At 42.6% G+C, this 14,476-nt stretch overlaps 1 protein-coding gene across 1 annotated transcript in view; it reads left to right on the top strand.

Annotated features, from left to right (window-relative positions):
* SYNE2 (spectrin repeat containing nuclear envelope protein 2) overlaps positions 1 to 14,476 on the top strand; it is a 245,662-nt gene that overhangs the window by 166,891 nt on the left and 64,295 nt on the right. Inside the window, exons 84-90 of the mRNA XM_077820573.1 lie at positions 407 to 562; positions 2,992 to 3,144; positions 7,920 to 8,090; positions 9,228 to 9,361; positions 9,792 to 9,996; positions 11,867 to 12,046; positions 13,559 to 13,687. Coding sequence (XP_077676699.1) covers positions 407 to 562; positions 2,992 to 3,144; positions 7,920 to 8,090; positions 9,228 to 9,361; positions 9,792 to 9,996; positions 11,867 to 12,046; positions 13,559 to 13,687 — 1,128 coding nt within the window. The remainder of the gene's footprint in view (positions 1 to 406; positions 563 to 2,991; positions 3,145 to 7,919; positions 8,091 to 9,227; positions 9,362 to 9,791; positions 9,997 to 11,866; positions 12,047 to 13,558; positions 13,688 to 14,476) is intronic.

The following is a 14,476-nucleotide window of genomic DNA, read 5'->3' as shown; positions in this document are numbered from 1 at the left end:
GTGTTCCCAGCTCTACCACCAGACCTTCTGGGTGACCTTGGGCACATCACTTCCCCTCTCTGTGACTCAGTTTCCCCCTCAGTAAAATGGGGATAATGATACTGACCTCCTTTGTACAGCACTTTTAGATCTACTGATGAAAAACTCTACAGAAGAGCTAGATGATAGTGTTCTGTTAGACTGTTAGGGAATACTTTGGCATACCCAAATATGGAGAAATTATGATGTGAGATATAGAACCAAATAGGGAAAGAGCTATTTACTGTGAATAGGCAGTTGGACACATTCCTGTCCTGCCTGAGTCCTACAAAGGACTCCAACCAAAACAGAGAATTTAAATTGGTGAAACATTTTCAATCTGATATAATTTAATTAAAATGAAATATTTTAATCCTGTAATTTTCAGATACAAGAATTGGAACATATTTTGGAAATCGTCACTGAAAATGAAAACAAAGCACAAACTCTGAGCAGCTGGCTGGAAGCACAAGGCGAGAGGCTGAAATCTTTGGAAAAGCCAGCGAGTCTAATCTCAGTACAGAACACTTTGGAAGACTGTAAGGTAAAAAGTGTTCTTTATGTTGCAAACATTACTCTTAAGACTTTGCTGGGTCTATGCTACAAAAGTCACATAATTTTTATTTTAAATTGGAGGAACCTACCATATTCCTAAAAGCATAGCACAGAGTATCACTTTAATGAAAATATGAAATGCAAAGTTTGATAGGGAGATCAGGGGCCAGATCCTCAGCTGTTGTAAATTAACATGCATCGAATTACAGTGCCTGAAGCTCTGGCACAACACAGATGTGAAATTCCACAGTTGTTTTTTGGATTCTTTTATCCTTGGAATTTCCTGCAACATTACAACAATTCTTAATGTTTTCACTACCTTATTTTGGATTTCTTCTAATGGAAAATATTTCATTTTCATTCAGTTCAGTTCAGCACATTGATGGAAAGATTGATTAGTGTGAAACGTTCTTTGGTGATACTTTGGTTAGGAAGAATAGTAACTCTGTGGTAACTTGGTATAATTCTGCATTAGCATAATATTTCTTCTCTGTTTCTCAAATGGTCCATTTTATCTTTCCCACTGAGTCCTGTTTGCCATCTTTGACCTGTTGATACATGAAGACCTCATTCTATTATTGATGCTGTGAGACTAGCCTCACCACATCATGTCCTGGCACAAACGCAGTCATGCTACTCCAGCCCTAAGGATATTTTAGGGATTTTTCAGTGGGATAGCTCCATCAAAATCAGGACAGGTGGCAGTCATCTGCCAGCTGGTCCCCAATTACTCTTGAAATATTCAGCATTCATTCAGTTCAATATTACCCCTCTATTTCCTCCCATGAAATGTTTGTTATTTTATTGCCATGGTTACTTGTATCTCTCTCATATTATGCTGCTATTATTCCCTGCAGTGCTGTATTAATGCAGAGTTACTCATCTATCTGCATTTTCTCTGAAGTGTATTGGGGTGAGACTCTGCCAGCTAGTTAATAAGATACTTTTGGTATCTCTAAAGTACCATATCTGATCATAGCAAGATTCTACGCTTCGGGTGGGTAAAACACTTAATTAAAATTCATTTACTTCATTAAAAATTAAATTATTTTAAATAAATTCAAAAAGCTATTGGACAGTGAATCATTAACAGAAAACGTGCTGACTTAAAGGGCAACATTTTAGTTAAAGGAATTGGCCCATTTGGATGTGTGAAACATTCACATGTACTGCTGTGGGGTAGTGATCACCTTAATCGCGTTGGGGAGCAGTTCTTCTCACAAGTAGTCCCACTGACTTCAGTGGGACTGCTTCCAAACTCCAGGCCAGGTTCATAGATCCTAAGGTCAGAAGGGACCATTATGATCGTCTAGTCCGACTTCCTGCACAACGCAGGCTACAGAATCTCACCCACCCACTCCTGTGAAAAACCTCTCACCTATGTCTGAGCTATTGAAGTCCTCAAATCGTGGTGTAAAGACTTCAAGGAGCAGAGAATCCTTCAGCAAGTGACATGTGCCTCATGCTAAAGGAAGGTGAAAAACCTCCAGGGCCTCTTCCAATCTGCCCTGGAGGAAAATTCCTTCCCGACCCCAAATATGGCGATCAGCTAAACTCTGAGCATATGGGCAAGATTCACCAGCCAGATACCCAAGAAAAAATTTTCCATAGTAACTCAGATCCCACCCCATCTAACATCCCATCACAGGCCATTGGGCCTATTTACCATGAATATTTAAAGTTCAGTTAATTACCAAAATCATGTTATCCCATCATACCATCTCCTCCATAAACTTATCGAGTTTAATCTTAAAACCAGATAGGTCTTTTGCCCCCACTGCTTCCCTTGGAAGGCTATTCCAAAACGTCACTCCTCTATGCTGGAGGCAGGATCTGAAAGGTGAAGGGAAAGGTGGCTTAAAGCTACCTATGCATTCCCCAATGCTAGGGTCAGCCAGGGCTCATGTCAGGCTCAGTGTAAGTTAAAGGAGCCTCAGGACTGCTCTAACCCATGTCAGCTGAAAATGACTTCCTAGTAACTGTTATGAAGCCAGAGATCCCCATTGTGCAAGATGCTCCTACCTCGCATTCATATGCTGGAGTGGGTAGGAGGGCTGGAATCTGACACAGGGAATCTTCTGCTGCCCTGCTTGAAAAGCTTTCTAGCCCCTTTGCCTGGAGTGGTACAAGGGAGCCCAAGTGCTGGCGGAGGATCTGGCTCTCAGTTCCAAATCAGCATGTGCATTCCATGTCAAGGCAAAATGCAGTTTCTTGTGTTCTGCATGTAAGAGACTGCTAATTCACAGACATTTACAATTGTTCCAGTTTCCTGAGGCAAACTCATTTCTGCCAGAACTCAATTGCTGTAAGTTTCCCATGGTTAGAAAAACGACATGGGATTGATTTTAAAGAAGAATCATTTGTCTTTACTTTTGTATTGTCACACAGGTAAAGATTTTTATCTTTCTTTCCCTTTAGGAGCTAGAAAATCATCTTGCAATTAAGTCCAAAGCTCTGGATCAGCTAAAACAGAATTATATGGCTTTGGAAGATGGTGCAAAACAAACCTCAGAAGATATGGCTGTCAGAATGGATAAGCTACATGAAATGAGGAACAGTATCGTCAGTCAGGTAGAGAACTTTGCATTTACACTTCTCCCCAGGATTTAATCTTAGCAACTGTTCCAAACCCTCTTTGGGAATTTCCAGTATTACTGAGCTGTTCAATGACCAATCCGTAGTTAAGGCTGCAGTAGATGTCCCGTTCTTGTTAGAGTGCTTGCTCATGTCAATTCCATTCTAGGCGTGCACAGTCGTCAGAGATTTTCGCCTTAGCGGTATCCGTAGGGTCAGCTGCGGCACTCCCTTGAGTGCCGCGCCCATGTACTGGTATATAGGCGCCTCTGACCTTATGCCCTCTGCGTTCCTTCTCACCGCTTGTGACGGTTGGTCAGAGCGCCTTGTCTTGCAATCGCAAGATCATTAGCTGTTCTTCAACTGTCCATTGTCTGTCTTCATTGTATATAGTTTAGGTACTTAGTTAGCCTTTAAATTAAGTGTTGGATTATTTGGTAGTTAGAGTCCCAGCTGGGACTTCGCCCGGGAGCATGGCATACCCCACTCTCCTGGCTTCAAACCATGCTCGCCATGCAACAGGCCGATGCTTATTAGTGACCCCCACGACAGTTGTCTGAAGGACGAGTCCAGAATCTGTAAGAACTTTCGCCCTAGAACCCAGAAGGAGCGAGATATCTGCTTGAGGACTCTCCTCCTGGAGGCTGCACTTCGTCCTGTGTCAGAGCCCTCCCACTCGATCCCACGCCCAGCACCTCGACATCGGTGTGGTGCACACTGCTGGCACCAGGTGCCGCCTGCACTGCTCCCCCTCACCAGTGCCGAAGAAGCGACAAAAGAAGAGGAGCCCCTGGCACCAGAATGGAAAGGGGCCTCAGGCAAAGGAACAGTGGCAGGCCATGTGCCCGCCCCGGGGCTTCACGGGGATACCGCTGAGGTCAGACCCCTCAGCCCGGCCAGGGATACACCTCCAACTCCCAGGAGCAGCAGGGGACCCTGGCTTCTCAGGCCCTCATTGCCTGGAGCAGCCCAGGTGGCTAAAGAACAAGCCGGCTGACCAGCACCACAGACGCTGCACAGGCACCGGCCTTGGCTAAGGCCCCAACACCTAAAGGCAAGCCGGTCATGGGACTGCCCCACAGGGCAGTGGAGCACCCTCTGTCCCTGGACTGCAGGCGTAGATGCCCATCTCCACAGCCTAGGGCCCTGGCACCCCATTCCCCGTCTCCAGTCAGAAGGCCCAGGTTCCTGACACCGCGCTTTCCCCCTACAAGACATGGGACACCAGAGTCAAGACACCAGTCCCCGTACCACCAGTACCGGCCAGTTTCCTGTCAAAGATTGCCATGGCACAAGTCACAGTTACCAAGAAGGTCTCCCAGATGTCAGTCTCACCAGGCCGGGATTGATCCCGGTTGCGGCACCGGTCTCCATCCCCCCCAGTTCCGCTCATCAAGCAGACACCGCTCCTTGCCCTCATCTCACCAGTCGCCGACTAAGGTCAGTCGGCAGACTGAGACCTCGATGACTCTGTCCTGATTGCTGGAAGAACAATGGTCAGATTCGGACTGGGAGTTCAGCCCCTCGCCAAGGAGGGGTGATTCGCCACTGACCCACGAAGGTGGCACAGCGCCTGCAGCGATGGCATAGCAGCAGGGACAGTGGCCTGCTCAGTGGCCGTACTGGAACCCGTGGGGCGTGCCCATAATGCCAAGCCTGTATTCCCACCAGTCCTCCTGGGCTGCCTCGGACAAACCGCCCCCGGCACCGCCAGCACCGGAGTCTGAAAACAGTATCGAATCTGATGTGGGGAGCAGCGCATCGGACTCCAGGACCTAAGGAGCCATCCCTGGAGAAGGCCCCGTCGGTGCACTCGTCATCGTCATCTCCGGACGAAGCAGCGGCGGGTCCCTCCCAAAAGGGCAGCCTACAGGTACCGCTAAGGCAAAAATCTCAGATGACTGTGCATGTGGGCACATGCGCACCTAGAATGGAATGGACATGAGCAACACATCTCGAAGAACAACAGTTACAAAGGTAGGTAACTGTTTTTTCTACTTCTTTTTGCTCCATATAGCTTTGGCAAGAACTCTCCTTTTGGCCAAAAAACTATCATGCTTATTCTCATGCCAAAGGAGAACCTGTATGCCAAGTTTGGAAAAAAGAAAAAAGATCAACCTGCTTTGGAGTCAAATAAGAAAAAAATTACCCCCTTTTACCAATTTTTTAAAAAAGTATCTACATTTTTCTGGTAGCTTAAAGGCTTTGGTTGAAAACTTCAAACTTCCACTTGGTCCCTTACTATTCCTATTTGTTCCTGCTCTCTGCTAGAGTCCTGATGGAGACTCTCTGTTCCCAGCAAATCCTTTTCCATCTTCACAGCACTGGGTTCTCCCTCCTCCACTCTCACTGCTTTTTTTAATTCTAAGCAGATCCCTTATAGTTCCCAGTTGCTCCACTCACGTTCCTGTGGATTCCCTTTCCCTCCTCAATGGCTCTCCATAACTTATTCTTAGGCCAATTAACCCCAGCAATGTCATATGTGTATGATAAATACAGCTTTATGTTTACAATCCATCATATAATATATAATACTATAAGTAATGCAGATAAAGTTAAGGTTGCTCAATGCTTTCCAGTAGGTAACTTAGCCAAATTTTAACCATTTTGACTGAAATTTTCCACATCAGGTGTCTGCTTCAGGCTGATTTTTTAAAATATTTTTTAAGCTTCAGCAGAAATGGTTCAGCTGTTTCTCAAAATGAGATTAGAGAAAATACATTGTTTTGTTCATGTTAAAAACATTCTTCCAACTGTTCTGTTGAGAAGCTCTGGTACACCAATGTTTTGGAACAGGGATTTGAAATTCAGCAATGGGAAGTCACCATGGTGCCAGAGAAAGGCCCTTTTTTTTTTTTTCTTTGCTGGACCAATGAAAGCTCTAATTTGACCCAGTTAGAAGAATTTGAAAAATCTCCATTCAAATGTGCTCAGTAGAGACTTATTAGAGTTTAGCAGTGAAATTCTGACACTTCCATCTGTACTGAACATACTCCTGCCAAGAGCTACAGGGGCTGAGCAAGGCTTTCTGTGCAATTGCTACTCCCAGCTGCCATAAGCAACCTTATTTTTGACATTTCCTAACGTTTAATTGCTTAACTTTGCAACCCTAATGTTCTTTAAATGTTGGGTTTTTCTGTATGTAACATACAGTAGAACCTCAGAGTTGTGAACACTTCAGAAATGAAGGTTGTTTATAACTCTGACATGTTCATAACTGAACCAAGGGTTAGGGTGGTTCTTTCAAAAGTTTACAACTGAACATAGACTTAATCCAGCTTTGAAACCTTACTATGCAGAAGAAAAATGCTGCTTTTCCTTTATTTTTTTAGTAGTTTACATCATTTAACACAGTGCTCGACAGTATTTGCTTTTTTTATTGGGGTTTTTTTTTTGTTTTTTTTGTTTTGGTCTCTGCTGCTGCTTGATTGCATACTTCCCATACCCAATGAGGTGCGTGGTTGACTGGTCAGTTTGTAGCTCTGGTGTTCGTAACCCTGAGGTTCTATTTATGTACTGCTTCTTCCCTTCTAGCAGGCTGGCCTAATTAGGGGCTAGATTGCGACTTCACGGTCCTCAGCAAGGGGTGGTGCACTAATTGCACCACTGCTGGGACAGTCTCAGGTAGGACTGTGACTCCAACCCTGCTCGGAGGCACAATTCCTCCCTGCGTCCCCTTTGCTCCCTGGTGCCAATAATTTGCTGCTCACTGGTACCAACAGTAAATTATTCCTACCTCTGCACACTGCCTCAGGTACACTAGCCAACGAGTAATGGGATTGAGCCAAAAGTCCACCTATTCCCAACCTGGACCTATCCTGCCCACTTGGTCCAGATAAGGAATAAGTGGCTGTGCTTACTCCTGCACACCTGGACCTAAGATACAGGTAGCCGATATAGTGGGCAAAAGGGTGGGGAGTTCTGTCTCCTCCATATTTTCTTGTATAGGTGTGTAGTCAGAGTCAGAATCTAGCCCTACGTTTTGCAAGGTGAGAACCTGCCCATGAGGGGGTGGGTGCTATAGAAAAATAAGAACAACCTGTAACAACTGGAATAGGTCTATGATTTCATTCTTGTGGCAACGTCACAAAGACTGTGACAAAGGAAAACCTTTTCAGTCCTACTATGATAAAAGTAATTGTAATAATGAAAAGGGGTAGGGAAAAAGAGGAAAGTTTGCCACCTCATTCATTGCACGGCTCTTGTATTTAGTGAGTCCTGAAGTTCCTCCAGCAGTTGTTGAATGGGAATACAAGGCTGTGGTTCTGTTTCATCTGCATTGTTATAGCACAATGGCATACAAGAGAATGTCGCTCTCTAGAACACTATGGTATTTTATTAAAAGCTTGAATTACCCCAAACAATTTCTGTTCCATTTTGACTAAACTGGAACTAAATTTCCATCTCAAATTGTCTATTTCCTAAGGAGATTAAGGAGCCACAGTACTTTATCTGTTAGCGGGCATCCTGATATTTGCAGCAAAGAATAACAGCTGTGCATTGTTTCTGCACATTTTCACCTAGCCTGGGGTTCTGGAGTGGTGGCTGCCAAACCAGCATTGCCTTGGTATCCAGTTAAATTTGTATTTCAAACTTAACCCGTTACTTCATTTGTGAAATTTTTGTGGATTGTCATCCAACATGCGTTGAGCTGAAGTACTGAAGTCCATTTTTATTTCAAAATTACCCAAGAAATAGCTTTATTAACACATTTTATAAGTAAATGTTAAGCAGGAGCAATCCTTTTTCTCAGCAGTGATGTTTGTTTACAGGTAGCACAGTTAAAAACCTCAATGCAGTCAATATTACAGCAATGGATAATTTATGACGAAGCCTATGAAGAAGTTAACCTGATGATAATAAGCTCTTTGTACTGCCTAGAACAATGCAAACCTTCTGTAATATCGCTGGAAGCTTTGAAAGGCCAGGTGAAGACTCTGCAGGTAAATCTACCAAAGACAATGTAGATGTATTAGTGCAAATGTGGGCGAAGATTAATTAAAAAACCAGAAAGTTTCCCCTCAGGAAACTGATTCTTTAGAGCTTCACGATGGACCTAACCCAAAGCCCATGGGAGTCAGTGGCATTCTTTCTGTCCGCAGAGACAATGGGCCCAGGGGCTGTTCTAGTAGCAGAGTTGCACCAGTTTAACTAAAGGTCTGAACGTAAACCAGTTTAGTTAAACCAGTGCCAAAAGCTGTGTAGATGCTCTTATTTCAGTTTAAATCAGGCTTTTTTGGATTTATCTTAAGTTAGGAACTAGTGTAAACTAAATTGAAATAAACCACTTTCAGGTATCCACCAGATTAATTAAACCAATGCAAGATTGTGTGTAGACAAGGCCTAATTCTTCATTGCCCTATACCTCATGTAGTCGTTCACACTAGTGCAGACCAGGTGCAAAGTATAAACAAATCAGAATGGTACTGTTTTATGCTTGCTCTGTGCTCTCTTTACAATGAATAAACAAGGTGCAGGGCAACAGGGAATCAAGCCTCATGTATTCAGAGGACTCTAGTTATTGATATTTAACCTTTCTTTATTATTTCCGATCTAAAATAAGAATTTCAAAGTACGTCTGCTCTTTGGTTGGACTAAGAACAAGTAACACCAAAGGAAAAATGAATTCCAATTTAGAATGAATAGTTTGAACTAAATAAGTGAAACTTTTTTAAAAAGTCAATTGATATTTTTCTATTGATATTTAATACAGAATTTCAAACCAGTTATTTTTCCATATTTGCCAATCAAAGGCCTAATTCTTCAACACTTTCTTGCTTTGAGTAGCACTTATTCACACGGGGAGTCCCACTGGACCAATACCTGTCTGAAGAGATGCTTCTGAAATGATGTATTACTGGATTGGGCCACAATTTATTCTTCAATTCTTTAATTTGTAGCAGCAAGTATATTATTGTTACATTATTATTTCTTTCTTTCACAAAACTTGTCTTTGCCATAAATGTTGTTACAGTATCACTACTATACATCTCCTAGTCTCTAAAGAAAACTACATTTTAGCTCAATGAACTGTGGCTCATTCGTCTCCACATCTAATTGTTGTGACTCATTTTTCACAGTCTCTTCAAGACAAAGCAGAGAAGAGTGAAGAAAGCTGGGCCAAGCTCCAGGCTTCTGCTGCTAACCTCAAGAAATATTGTTGTTCCTCATTTGCAGAGATTATTGAACATAAATGCAAGGAGGCACATGCAAGGTACACCTAAGAAAAACCACAAAATAGATGTTGGTAATAAAGTCCCCTGCTTCTGCAAGGTACTGAGCATGTGCGTAACTTTAGGCATGTGAATGTTTTAATTGATTTCATTGTGAATACTCACATGTTTAAAGTTAGGCATGTGCTTAAATATCTTGGTGAACTAGGGCCAGTCGACTTTAACATATTGTTTTATTGTGGGTCTGGGTGATAGACCAAAAAACAAACAGAAAAAGCAGCAACACAGTAAACATGCAATACAGTATGGACATTACTGATGGCAAGACTCTGATCTCAGATTCCCTGGTGTAAATCCAGAGAAATTCTACTGAGAATCTTCAAAAGAGATCAGAGTCTGGTCTGTGCACGTCCTCAAGTTTAAGGGCAAAACATAAATCAATAACCTGTGTTATGTTCTTGTATATTGCAGATGGACTCTGGCAAATGAAGAAGTCACTGATGAGCTACAGACAGCACAAGCTTTGTTATTGCTTTGGGAGTCGTATGATGGGTTATACACTGAGGCAGCATTGAGGTTAGAACAACATGAAGAGCAGTGTCATCAGCTCTTGGGAGCTCACTTAACTGAAGACAACATGGAGGAAGTCCTGAAGCAGAAGATACAGGATGTGAAGGTACCTAAAAGTGCTCTCACTGCCTTATGCAAGGCCGGACTTATTTAAAAATCCTGAGAATGGGAACCAGGGCCTGACTTCTCTTTGGTAATCCATCCTTTTTTATTTTCTTTAACTACATTGGGCCAGGTCCTCAGGTCAGGCCAAGCACAGCATGCAAAGAAGGGAAGGGGATGGTGACCTGACCTCGTCTCTTGCACGCTCCAGTTTCTGTGGGCAGCCTGTGACCAGTTTAGTTAGAGCAGCAACAAGGCTTCTCTAAACTATATTGTCTGCAGTGGTCCCCTAGGGAGCACCGCCAGGGTGCAGTTTGCTCTGGACATGTCTCCCTGTGCCAGAGGTGGGGTGCCAGGAGCAACTGGCGTAGAGCCAGCTACTCTTGCTTAATCCCCTCCAGTCATTCCCAAATGTAAGAGGAATCCCTGACTGGCAGTTTTTGCCAGATTTCCATCCCCTTGCAGGTTTCAGAGTAACAGCCGTGTTAGTCTGTATTCGCAAAAAGAAAAGGAGGACTTGTGGCACCTTAGAGACTAACCAATTCATTTGAGCATGAGCTTTCGTGAGCTACAGCTCACTTCATCAGATGCATACCGTGGAAACTGCAGCAGACTTTATATATACACAGAGAATATGAAACAATACCTCCTCCCACCCCACTGTCCTGCTGGTAATAGCTTATCTAAAGTGAGCATCAGGTTAGGCCATCCCCTTGCAGTGGCCATACTCTATGAAGGTAACATAGGGAACCTGAGCATCTGGCTATTTTGTAGCAATCACTGAACCGAAAATGACTGACTTTTATTATGTATTTTGAACTTTATAAATATCTGAAGTGCTTACAGTCTGATCCATGCCAAAGACAGGGTCAATAAGCCAGAAGCACATTTGACCTTTCAGGGAAGTCTGTCCTTACTTTTACAGTTAATCAGAAGAAACATTTCTTTACTCATTGCCCACTGAAACGTGTGGAAAAAAAACTCGGGGATTTTCATGTTTAGTATCAAGTGAACGTGGCAGAGAATTACACATTCCAGGCTGATATTCTGTAAATCCCTCTCCAGATAAAAGGAACTACAAGCAGAATACTGGTTGTAGAAGTGCCAGCTACTCCCATAGTTGTTCATAACATTTAGAACTGAAATTTATAGTATTGTTGCTGGAGGGGGAAAAAAGCTCTCAATCAATCAAAATAGTTCCAAAGTGCTGGCAAAGGTGTTCAGCATAGTTGTTAGCAGGATATTATCATCACTGTATAAAGCCATTCTAGAGAGGATGGTTATTCTTTCCAATTTCTCTCGCTAATCTCCCTCATAACATTAGTAACCCAGTGCCTGAAATCTTTTCATGTACCGTGTGTGTGTGTATATATATACCTGCTACTGTATTTTCCACTCCATGCATCTGATGAAGTGGGTTCTAGCCCACGAAAGCTTATGCCCAAATAAATTTGTTAGTCTCTAAGGCACCACAAGGACTCCTCGCTGTTTTTACTGGGCAATGTTATCTCACTGAACTTTGAATCCAGATACTAAGTCTGGGAATTTTTAAAGGAGCTAAAGAGAGCTCTTTGGGAGTTGGATGCCTAATTCTCTTCAGCACCTTTAAAAAAATCAGCCTAAATCTCTGGGTAACTGGAAGGCCGACCTTCAGTAACATCTATGGTTTCGTCCCACCCAACATTGTTAATAGACTTATCAGATTCAGCCCTGGAGTAAGTGCTTGCCACTCCCATTAAAGTCAATGAAAGCCACTCTCTTAGTCTATGGCTGAATTTGGCTTCCAATGCAGATCAACCAAAGGAGTTTAGTTATAGCAATAAAAGAGACACAGGAACGCAGATCTGATTTATTTTTTTGATCTTTCATTTTAGATACTGCAACAAGGCCTTCAAACCGTAAAGGGAAGCTTTCTCCAGGTTTCTGAGTTGACAGACCAGATAGCACAACAGGTTAATGCAGCCACACATGCAGTTCTCTCAGAGAAGGTGCATCCTCTCCAAAGGATAGCTTATTTGGAAAAGATGTTGCAGATGAAATCAGATGAATTTGAGGTACTTCTTTATATAGTAAATTTGCTCTCAATACAGTTTTATTCTTCAACAAAATCATGTCGTTCCTGGACTGACGTTCAATTCGAATTAGAACTCAGTGAAATGATAGCATCAGCTGAGTTACGAAAGAGAAATAAAGTCTTGGGGAAACAGGTGGGTTCATCGTGTGCTTGCTATGCTGCATTCACTCAGTTTCAATTGTTTTCCCCTTCCACACACACCCTGCTCTGTCACACACTTGTAAGCAGGCCTGTTAATTTGTAATATGGATGGATCTTAATGTCTCCATCCATCATCCCAGTCCAATGCTTGGAAACTCAGGTTGTTTCCTGGGGATGATGTCTCTGATTCTTGATATCATGTGTAAGCTTTACCTATAGTGTAATATAGTTTTATTTCACTTCTAGTTGTGTAGTCGTTTTCCCTTGTGTAATTTTGTGGTCTTACCACAAGTGATTTCCTTGGTCGTTCTTGTCATTCATTCTTTACACATCTGTAATTTGAGAGCTCTCAGGCAGAGAGGGTGACACCAGACCCCTTCCTGGCACAGTTCCCTCAAGCCTGGAAATGGGGAGGGAAGTGAAGAGTCCCCCAGTCACCCTAACCTCCTCCCTCAAAAAAACTGTGGGATCCCAGACCCAGTCCTGTGTTTCTTCCCCTCAGATGGAGCCAGTTGGGAGCTACTAGAGCCCAAGTAACACTCACAGCCTTATCTATAGGAGCAAATGGGACCAAACTCTCTATGTGGCTGATAAGGGAGCAGAACCATTTTCATAGGCTTCCTGCCATCTGAGTAGCTGTGCTGTGGCTCCATAATTTCACCCTAAATCATGAAGTCCCTGGTAGCAGGTCTCTGCACAGCATTGTTGCCCTGTTTCTCCTAGATCCATGTGGATCTCCCACAATTCACAGGATTTGGAGGCTCAGCTCCTTGCCACATGTGTGTATGTTGGGTTAAATCCTACTTCTCCTCAGTGGAAAAATTGGGAAGAAATGCCGTAAGTCAAAACTTGCAGAGTTTACCACCTTCTATAAGTCGTAAGCAGAGCTGATAAGCCCAGGCTTCCCAAGTTCCACTACAGTGCTTTAACCATAAGACCATCTTTCTTCCCCAGTGAGTTAGTTCTCACCCTGACAGGGGACAGTGGTGCCCTTAGATGTAATGAAGTGTTTTCTTCATTTCCATTTCACTTTCCTTGTTCTTTCACAATGAAAGAAACTCATTGCGCTGTGGAAAAACAGCCATTAATTTCTAGAACTGTGAAGCCAATAACAAGAAATCAAGTCTAAATATTTACTCTAAAAATGCAAGGACATATTCCAAAGATAAAATCTAGAAAAAGAATATAAATAAGCATGGTTTAAATATAGACATAAATATTAACTACAAATACACCAGTTACTTTAATCTAGTAGCTGTTTGTTTTCATAAGGATGCTGTTTATTACTCTTTTGTCCATATTGAATATATGTATTAAAGCTGATTATAACAAAAATATTCTCTCATCCTAGTTCAACCTTTTACAACTGGAGGATTTCAATAATTGTCTGGGCACAGTGGAAGCTCGAATTAAGACACCTATAGAAGTTTTGGATAAGCTGTATCTCCAGGGAAAAGAAGAAGACTCAGAATTGCTCATGGTACATCCAGCTCTTATGACTATAAGGATATAAATTATGCATATGTAAGAGAGTCTGTAGGATACTTATTCATGTAGCATTATAGGTACTTCCTGTAGCTTAATTATCATAAATGTTACATGCACAAAAAATGTGTTAAGAGAACATTATTAAGGTGGCAAAATCAAGCGCTCAGAAGTTAGGAAATGCCAGGATTGAGGTTGCCTGTGCAACTTTAATTTGGCCCCTACATGCATATCCATTATGATACAGTCTTGGATTTCCTGATCACATATTATTTTTTCCCCACAAGGTCCCTGGTCCATTTAGTGCAGAACTCTGTGGCAGAAGCAGGGGTGGAATCCAGTTGTCCATTCAACTGCCTTAACAATGAGACCCTCTTTTCTCTTCCTGGAGTCCCCTGCCTCATTCACTACACACCTCCAACTTCTGCAACAAAAAAGCAGGGGTCCTACAGACAACAATTTCCTTTACTAAATTAGCCTGATGGATAATATTCAGAGCAGGTCCATCCTGTGCAGGGAATGAGGTAGGGGTCGTCTTGAAAAAAATAGTAATTTAAGACTGTATCACAGTGCATATGCACAAGGGCCCAAATTAAGGTGGCACAGGCAACCTCAATTCTGTGATTTCCTAACTTTTGAGTGCTTGATTTTGCCACTTTAATAATGTTAACATAACATGTTGGTGTGTAATTTCTGAGGTTTTTTTTAAAAAGCAAACTGAAAAACCAGAAATTCCATCATAGTGACACCAACATGAGGTCATCAGCAGGACTGGAACCTTTAG

This window comes from Eretmochelys imbricata, chromosome 6 (assembly GCF_965152235.1).
Source record: "Eretmochelys imbricata isolate rEreImb1 chromosome 6, rEreImb1.hap1, whole genome shotgun sequence".
NCBI lineage: Eukaryota > Metazoa > Chordata > Testudines > Cheloniidae > Eretmochelys > Eretmochelys imbricata.
This window is presented reverse-complemented; position numbering and strand designations above follow the sequence as displayed.